Source organism: Gadus macrocephalus, chromosome 12 (genome assembly GCF_031168955.1).
Source record: "Gadus macrocephalus chromosome 12, ASM3116895v1".
NCBI lineage: Eukaryota > Metazoa > Chordata > Actinopteri > Gadiformes > Gadidae > Gadus > Gadus macrocephalus.
In genome coordinates, this window is record NC_082393.1 from 537,355 (window position 1) to 547,354 (window position 10,000).

General features: G+C 49.5%; 2 protein-coding genes across 2 annotated transcripts in view; both read left to right on the top strand.

Moving 5' to 3' along the window:
• Positions 1-5,974, top strand: part of frem1b (Fras1 related extracellular matrix 1b) — a 33,438-nt gene extending 27,464 nt beyond the window's left edge. Inside the window, exons 29-35 of the mRNA XM_060067397.1 lie at positions 771-920; positions 1,189-1,643; positions 1,853-1,894; positions 2,206-2,322; positions 2,449-2,576; positions 4,004-4,089; positions 4,944-5,974. Coding sequence (XP_059923380.1) covers positions 771-920; positions 1,189-1,643; positions 1,853-1,894; positions 2,206-2,322; positions 2,449-2,576; positions 4,004-4,089; positions 4,944-5,182 — 1,217 coding nt within the window. The 3' untranslated portion in view covers positions 5,183-5,974. The remainder of the gene's footprint in view (positions 1-770; positions 921-1,188; positions 1,644-1,852; positions 1,895-2,205; positions 2,323-2,448; positions 2,577-4,003; positions 4,090-4,943) is intronic.
• A 1,758-nt stretch (positions 5,975-7,732) lies between these two features.
• LOC132469337 (growth arrest and DNA damage-inducible protein GADD45 beta-like) overlaps positions 7,733-10,000 on the top strand; it is a 3,510-nt gene continuing 1,242 nt past the window's right edge. Inside the window, 4 exon segments of the mRNA XM_060067308.1 lie at positions 7,733-8,135; positions 8,216-8,317; positions 9,108-9,282; positions 9,284-9,340. Coding sequence (XP_059923291.1) covers positions 8,092-8,135; positions 8,216-8,317; positions 9,108-9,282; positions 9,284-9,340 — 378 coding nt within the window. The 5' untranslated portion in view covers positions 7,733-8,091.

Here is a 10,000-nt window from a genome sequence, read left to right on the forward strand (position 1 = left end):
TGAGTACTACTGAGTACTACTGAATACTTCTACTAGTACTTAATCCTACAAGTGAAGATATTACTAATACTTAATACTTCTACTGGAGATACTACTAGTACTCGTTACTACTACTGGAGATACTACTAGTACTCAATACTACTACTGGAGATACTACTAGTACTCGTTACTACTACTGGAGATACTACTAATACTCAATACTACTACTGGAGATACTACTAATACTTAATACTACTACTGGAGATACTACTAATACTTAATACTACTACTGGAGATACTACTAGTACTCAATACTACTAGTGGAGATACTACTAGTACTCAATACTACTACTGGAGATACTACTAGTACTCAATACTACTACTGGAGATACTACTAATACTCAATACTACTAGTGGAGATACTGCTAGTACTCAATACTACTAGTGGAGATACTACTTGAACTTAATACTACTACTGGGGATACCACTAACACTTAATACTACTGGAGATACTACTAATATTAAATACTACTGGAGATACTACTAATACTTGATACTACTGGAGATACTACTAATACTTAACACTACTAGAGATACTAATACTTAATAAAACTGGAGAGACTACTAATACTTAATACTACTGGAGATACTACTAATACTTAATACTACTGGCGATACTACTAATACTTAATACTACTGGAGATACTACTAATACTTAATAGTATTACCACCTCTGTGGATACGAGATGTTTCCACATGACCTCCTGACCTCCTGACCTTCTGGTGCTCAGGGGTCAACGTGAAGACCTGGACCGTCTATCTCCATGACGACCAGCTGGAGGAGAACAACGAGAGCTTCAGCATCACTCTGAGTAACCCTGACAACGCTGTTCTAGGTTCCCGCCACTCCGCCACCGTGGAGATCATCGACCCCAGAGGAGGTGGGCACGCACACGCGCGCACGACGCACGCACGCACACACACACACACACACACACACACACACACACACACAGACACACACACACACACACACACACACACACACACACACACACACACACACACACACACACACAGACACAGACACACACACAGACACACACACACACACACACACACACACACACACAGACATACACACAAACTCACACACATTAAAGCATTGCATTGTGGGAGAGATCTGAGTTGACCTCCTCTGTGCCCAAGGATCATGTGACCCCGAAGATCTGAAGGTGGAGGACAAAAGCTCCACCCCTACTCCACCCGCCACTGCAGAGGAGGAGGAGGAGGAGCCTATCACAGACATAGAGGCGGAGCTTCTGTGGGACAGCCACGACCCTCCTGCCCGGGGCGATGTGCCCCGCCCCCACGACTACGACTATGTGGAAGAGGCGGAGCCCCAGGACCAGCCACCGCAGTACCACCTCAGACCAGCAGGGGGCGCCATACCGCCGCAGTACCCCCTCAGACCAGCGGGGGGTGCCATACCACCGCAGTACCACCTCAGACCAGCAGGGGGCGCCATACCGCCGCAGTACCCCCTCAGACCAGCGGGGGGTGCCATACCACCGCAGTACCACCTCAGACCAGCAGGGGGCGCCATACCACCGCAGTACCCCCTCAGACCAGCGGGGGGCGCCGGAGCTGCGCCACACTGGCAGGTGAGACCCGGCGGCCTGGGGGTGAGACCCGGGGGTCTGGGGGGTGAGACCCGGGGGCCTGGGGGGTGAGACCCGGGGGCCTGGGGGTGAGACCCGGGGGTCTGGGGGGTGAGACCCGGGGGCCTGGGGGTGAGACCCGGGGGTCTGGGGGGTGAGACCCGGGGGCCTGGGGGTGAGACCTGGGGGCTGACTGTAGCGTTTTTCCCCAGAAGGACGCCGCTCACACTGGGACCAGGGACCGAGTCTGGACCGTAAGAACACACCTCCTCCTCCTCCTCCTCCTCCTCCTCCTCCTCTTCCTCTTCCTCTTCCTCTTCCTCTTCCTCTTCCTCCTCTTCCTCCTCCTCCTCCTCCTCCTCCTCCTCCTCCTTCTCCTTCCATAGCTGTCTGTCTGTCTGTATGTCCGTCTGTCTGTCCTCAGCCTGTCTGTCTGTCCTCAGCCTGGTCTGTCTGTCTGTCTGTCTGTCTGTCTGTCTGTCTGTCTGTCTGTCTGTCTGTCTGTCTGTCTGTCTGTCTGTCTGTCTGTCTGTCTCCAGTGAGGTTCCTCCCTGTCCTCCTTCAGGTCCACAGTCTGGGGTCCTCCTGGGTCCATGAGGGTCCGGCTCAGACCAGGACCCCCCAAGACCCCCCAGACCCCCTAGACCGCCTACAGGAGCCCCCACACACACACCAGACCAAGGTACACACACATGCTCACACACACAATTAGACTACATTAAAGGTGACATAATATGACAACAACCCTGGACCTGCGTCCGGCCGCAGCCCGGTGCGACCCTGTAACCATGGTGACGTGTCCCCTCAGCCCCCCCAGGGTCCCGGGGGGTCGGAGGTCAGGTGTGGGCCGGGCTGGACGCTCCACAGTGGGAGGTGCTACCAGCTGGGAGGGGGCGTGGCTACCTGGAGCAGCGCCCAGAGGACCTGCTCCCTGCTGTGAGGACGCACACACATACACACACACACTCACACACAAGCACACACGCACACACACACAATAACAATTAAGGCATTTAGCAGACCCTTTAATCCAAAGCAATTTATATCAGTTAATACACACATTGAAACACCGACGGCAGAGTCAACCATGCAAGGCGACAGCCAGCTCTTCAGGAGCTGTGAGGGTTAAGTGTCTTGCTCAGGGACACATCAACACTCAGCTAGGAGGAGCTGGGGATCGAACTAGCAACCTTTCGGTTACAAGACAACTGCTCTACCTCCTGAGCTAAGCCAACCCCCCCCCCCCCCCCCCCCCCCCACACACACACACACACACACACACGCACACAGTCACACAAACTCTCACATCTAGTAAGCACTGCACTGTATTAATACAGTGTAGTACTGTAGTCTTACAGTGTAGTACTGTAGGAATACAGTACAGCACTGTAGTAATACAGTGCTGTACTGTAGTTATATAGTACAGCACAGTACTGTATTAATCCAGTACTGTACTGTAGTATTACAGTGTAGTACTGTAGTAATACAGCGAATTACTGTAGTATTACAGTGTAGTACTGTAGTAATACAGTACCGTAGTGTAGTAATACATTACAGTACTGTAGTATTACAGTGTGGTACTGTAGTAATACAGTACAGTACTGTAGTAATACAGTGTAGTACTGTAGTATTACAGTGTGGTACTGTAGTAATACAGTGTAGTATTGTAGTATTACAGTGTAGTACTGTAGTATTACAGTGCAGTACTGTAGTATTACAGTGTAGTACTGTAGTAATACAGTGCAGTACTGTAGTAATACAGTGCAGTACTGTAGTAATACAGTGTAGTACTGTAGTAATACAGTGCAGTACTGTAGTATTACAGTGTAGTACTGTAGTAATACAGTGCAGTACTTTAGTAATACAGTGTAGTACTGTAGTATTACAGTGCGGTACTGTAGTATTACAGTGCAGTACTTTAGTAATACAGTGTAGTACTGTAGTATTACAGTGCGGTACTGTAGTATTACAGTGCAGTACTGTAGTAATACAGTGTAGTACTGTAGTATTACACTGCGGTACTTTAGTAATACAGTGTAGTACTGTAGTAATACAGTGTAGTACTGTAGTATTACAGTGTGGTACTGTAGTAATACAGTGTAGTACTGTAGTAATACAGTGTAGTACTGTAGTATTACAGTGCAGTACTGTAGTAATACAGTGTAGTACTGTAGTATTACAGTGTGGTACTGTAGTATTACAGTGCGGTACTGTAGTATTACAGTGTGGTACTGTAGTATTACAGTGCGGTACTGTAGTATTACAGTGTAGTACTGTAGTAATACAGTGTGGTACTGTAGTATTACAGTGTAGTACTGTAGTATTACAGTGCAGTACTGTAGTAAGCAGTGCTTGCGGTGCAGGTTCCAGGGCGGTCTGACGGCCGTCCACTCGGGGAAGGAGCTGGCCTGGCTCTGGAGGTTCGCTGGACGCAAGCCCTTCTGGATCGGTGACTGCCTTGCCTTACCTTAACTTACCTTAATGTTACCAATGCACACCTCCTTACATTAACCTTACCTTAACCCATTCAAGTCCTCACCTTAACATTGTTGACCGCCTCCTTAGCTTAAGGTGTTGACCGCCTCCTCACCTTAACCTTGTTGACCGCCTCCTTACCTTAAGGTGTTGACCGCCTCCTTATCTTAACCTTGTTGACCGCCTCCTCACCTTAACCTTGTTGACCGCCTCCTTACCTTAAGGTGTTGACCGCCTCCTCACCTTAACCTTGTTGACCGCCTCCTCACCTTTACCTTGTTGACCGCCTCCTTACCTTAAGGTGTTGACCGCCTCCTCACCTTAACATTGTTGACCGCCTCCTTACCTTAAGGTGTTGACCCTCTCCTCACCTTAACCTTGTTGACCGCCTCCTTACCTTAAGGTGTTGACCGCCTCCTCACCTTAACCTTGTTGACCGCCTCCTTACCGCTTAAGGTGTTGACCGCCTCCTTACCTTAAGGTGTTGACCGCCTCCTCACCTTAACCTTGTTAACCGCCTCCTCACCTTAACCTTGTTGACCGCCTCCTTACCTTAAGGTGTTGACCGCCTCCTTACCTTAAGGTGTTGACCGCCTCCTCACCTTAACCTTGTTGACCACCTCCTTACCTTGAGGTGTTGACCGCCTCCTCACCTTAAGGTGTTGACCGCCTCCTTACCTTAAGGTGTTGACCGCCTCCTTACCTTAAGGTGTTGACCGCCTCCTCACCGACCGCCTCCTTACCTTAAGGTGTTGACCGCCTCCTTACCTTAAGGTGTTGACCGCCTCCTTACCTTAAGGTGTTGACCGCCTCCTCTCCCCGCCTCAGGTCTGACTGGGGGGCCAGGGAAGTGGGCGTGGCAGGATGGGCGGAGCCTGCAGTTCTCCAGGTTGCGGCCCCAGCGGGGGGCGGCAGGCCCGGGGGGGGTCTCGGGGGGGGTCCCGGGGGGGGGGCCAGGGGGGGTCCCGTTGTGTTCTGGTCCAGAACGTGTGGACCTGGACCCCCGCCAGCTGCACCGAGGAACCACAACACGCATTCATCTGCTCAGCCTCTGCACCCCGCCCTGAGCCATCCTCATGAACACATGAACCATGAACCATGGACACATGAACTATGAACCATGGACACATGAACACATGAACCATTTACACATGAACCATGGACACATGAACCATGGACCATGGACCCATGAACACGTGAACCATAGACACATGAAAACATGAACCATGGACACATGAAAACATGAACCATGGCACATGAACACATGAACCATAGACACATGAACACATGAACCATGGACACATGAACACATGAACCATGAACCATGTACACATGAACACATGAACCATGAACACATGAACCATGGACACATGAACCATGGACACATGAACATGTGAACCATGAACACATGAACCATGAACACATGAACCATGGACACATGCACACATGGCCTTACTAACACATGAGCCTTTAACACCTGAACATATGGACACATGAACCGATGAACACATGAACCATGAACACATGAACCATGAACACCTGAACACATGACCACCTTAACGTATGAACACATGAGCCTATGACACGTATGGACACATGAACACACTCCATTGTTTCCATCCTGCCTCTGTGCCTAGAACCACATTCATCCATGTGATCATTGTTGCCATACTTACATAAATCCTACTGTAGGAGATTCTCAAGATGAGTCCAGGAACATGTTCTGTTACCATAGCGACGGACACCTTGGTTACGTATCCTCATTATAAACAATGCTACTTCTTCTATGTTTAATTTTCGTTGTCTTACATCGAGGCTCCTGTACGCTACACATGTTTAAATAAAGCTGCGCTCATGAATTCGTGTGACAGTCAATACTAGCCTGGGTAGTTAAGGTAGTTACGTTAAAGTTAACGTTAAGGTTAAGGTATTTTACAAGCGCCTTGCCGAAGAGAAAACATACTCACTACTGGAGAGCAATACTTTACGACATTTTTTATATTCTGCCTTGTTGTTCATCCTTTGTGCGTTATGTAGTTTGTATCTCGACCTTTATTTACCTTATTTTAATAATAGATATTATTATATTATATCATCGTTATAAAGATATTCCTGCACCACTCTCAGTCACCACTAGAGCGCGGCGCCTCCCAGCTGATATTATCAGCTGATTCTGTCAGTGAGTTATCGCGCGCTGCGGTTTGTATTGAGCCAGACTCCGAAGAGGCGATCTACTCATCCACCCGCCGCTGCTGCAGAGCGATACTGCAGGAGAGCCTTCTCTGAGGAGCATGGTAGTGCGGTCAGGTTATTGATGAGGATGGTAGTGTGATCAGGTTATTGATGAGGATGGTAATGTGATCAGGTTATTGACGTGGATGGTAGTGTGATCAGGTTATTAATGAGGATAATAATGTGATTCCGTTGACCGCTTCCTCCACCAAACACATCAGACTCGAACTGACGTCATCACAGCTCAAACAAGAGCTTCGAGCACGTTAAGGATGCGCAAGTGACGTCATCATAGCTATGACAGTGGAGATACCATTGACAAAGAGATCACTACGCGATTAGCCTCTGGATATGCTAATAAACCGTCCATTGGAGCTATTGATTGTTCTCGGTTGAAACCAACACAGAGACAACGTGATGAGAGGAGGGGGTCTAGCAGCGCCCACCAGGGTCCGGGTCGGGGAAGGATGCAAAGAGATCCGAAACCAGCAGGGGGCGCCAGGTTACCACCATGTGTATACAGCATTATATTACAGAACTAGTACTCAAAACACAGTAGAAAGTGTATACAGCATTATACTACAGAACTAGTACTCAAAACACAGTAGAAAGTGTATACAGCATTATACTACAGAACTAGTACTCAAAACACAGTAGAAAATGTATACAGCATTATACTACAGAACTAGTACTCAAAACACAGTAGAAAGTGTATGCAGCATTATACTACAGAACTAGTACTCAAAACACAGTAGAAAGTGTATACAGCATTATACTACAGAGCTAGCACTCAAAACACAGTAGAAAGTGTATCCTACAGCAGAACTAGTACTTAAAACACACTTGCATGTGTTTACAGCATTATACTACAAAATAATGCTGTAGTATAATGCTGTAAATTATACTACAGCATTACTACAGCATTATTGCAGCAGAACTAGCACTTAAAACACAGTAGAATGTGTATACAGCATTATACTACAGAACTAGCATTTAAAACACACTAGCATGTGTAGACAGCATTATACTACAAAACTAGTACTTAAAACACAGTGTAATGTGTATATACTAGCATTATACTACAGAACTAGAACTTAAAACACACTAGCATGTGTATACAGGACTTTTTTTTAATGGGCTAAGATGCAGTCATCACACATTAATATAAGACACACACGCACGCACGCATGCACGCACACGCACACAACTAGTCTCGTCTCGTCAACAACGGATCGCGAGGGGATTCTCCAAAACAGGCGCACGTGGGTGACCTAGAACACGTCTGGTCCGGGAACCAATGAGGGCGCAGAGAGGGACTCTATCGACCGCGTTGCGCCAATGAGTTCTGTTAAAGGCCCCGCCCCCCACCGAGGGAGGACATAAAGACGGGTTTCAGCAGCAGCCGTCAGACCCTCTCCTCGTCTCTGGGCATACTAACTTCTTCTGGTTCTACCCAAGGAAGATTACAGGACCACAGCAGAGCATTCTCTGGAGACTCTACACTGTGTAATACGGTATTACTCCTGGAGACTCTACACTGTGTAATACGGTATTACTCCTGGAGGCTCTACACCGTGTAATACGTTATTACTCCTGGAGGCTCTACACCGTGTAATACGGTATTACTCCTGGAGGCTCTACACCGTGTAATACGGTATTACTCCTGGAGGCTCTACACCGTGTAATACGGTATTACTCCTGGAGGCTCTACACCGTGTAATACGGTATTACATCCCATCCCAACATGACGCTGGAAGAGCTGGTCGGATCCGACATGAGTCATAATAAGTAAGTGTGTGTCTCTCTCTCTCTCTCTCTCGCTCTCGTTCTCTCAACCTCACGAGACTAACCTGCGTCTCGTGTTGCAGGATGGACAGCGCGAGCGACGCGCTCGAGGCGCTGGTGGTCGCGGCGCAGCGGCAGGACTGCCTCACCGTGGGGGTCCTAGAGTCCGCTCAACTCATGAATGTGTGAGTACCCCCCACTTCTCCCGCGCTATAGCTTCATGTTGTCATCTCGTGATTCACGTTGTTCTCCTAGGGTCGTGTCATGTCATCATGTTAAGTCATGTTGTCATGTTAACACATGTTAACGTCATGTTACCCCCCCCCAGCGCCCCTGACAGAGTGCTGCTGTGCGTGCTGTCAGGTTAACGTCATGTTAACGTCATGTTAACGTCATGTTAACGTCCTGTTAACTTCCCGTCCCCCAGCGCCCCTGACAGAGTGCTGCTGTGCGTGCTGTCAGGTTAAGGTCAGGTTAACGTCATGTTAACGTCATGTTAACGTCATGTTAACCCCCCCCATGCCCCTGACAGCGTGCTGTCATGTTAACGTCATGTTAACCTCCTGCCCCCCAGCGCCCCTGACAGTGTGCTGTCATGTTAACACCATGTTAACGTCATGTTAACGTCATGTTAACGTCATGTTAACGTCCCGCCCCCAGCGCCCCTGACAGCGTGCTGCTGTGCGTGCTGTCATGTTAACGTCATGTTAACATCATGTTAACATCATGTTAACCCCCCCCATGCCCCTGACAGCGTGCTGTCATGTTAACGTCATGTTAACCTCCTGCCCCCCAGCGCCCCTGACAGTGTGCTGTCATGTTAACACCATGTTAACGTCATGTTAACGTCATGTTAACGTCATGTTAACGTCCCGCCCCCAGCGCCCCTGACAGCGTGCTGCTGTGCGTGCTGTCATGTTAACGTCATGTTAACGTCATGTTAACATCATGTTAACATCATGTTAACCCCCCCAGTGCCCCTGACAGCGTGCTGCTGTGCGTGCTGGCGGCGGACGCGGAGGACGAGGGCGACGTGGCGCTGCAGATCCACTTCACGCTGCTGCGCGCCTTCTGCTGCGACCAGGGCGTCGACGTGGTCCGCGTGGCCGGGCTGGGCCGGCTGGGCCAGCTGCTGGGCCAGCCCCCCGCCCCCCCCCGCCGCCCCCGCCAGGGACCCCCCCCGAGACCTGCACTGCGTCCTGGTCACCGTGAGTACCCCCGGCACCGAGGGATGGGGGCGTGTTGATAACATGACGCAGGATGACGACAACACGATGTTACGTATTTTAAGAACCTGAGCTACCCACACATAGACCCTAGGAAGCGGGACCAAACATAGAAGCTGTAAATACTATACATAGCCACAAGGGGAGCATGACCTTACTGAAGGCTGCAATAGCTGCTCCATCCACAGGGGGCAGCACCACAGACAGGTGAGGAAGCCGAGGGTAATACGTCACCCCGGCTCCGCCCACTCCTTCCGGGCCATGCGGATCTACCATAACAGTCGGAGCCAGCCAGGGCTCGTCAGAATCTCTCGGCAGCGATTAGACAAGGGTTAATGTTTATGATCAGCTAGGAGACGCTCAGCACGTGCAAAGACACGATAACTTCCACCTCCTTTTGCTCCATAGCATTAGTTTACCATACCGAAATACTTTACCAAATAAAGTAACTCTTAAAAGCTATCCCGGATTTTGACTTGAAGAACTTCAGCAACGACGACAACACGACGACAACACGACGACAACACGACGACAACACGACGACAACACGACGACAACACGACGACAACACGACGACAACACGACGACAACGTGACGACAACGTGACGACAACACGACGACAACACGACGACAACGTGACGA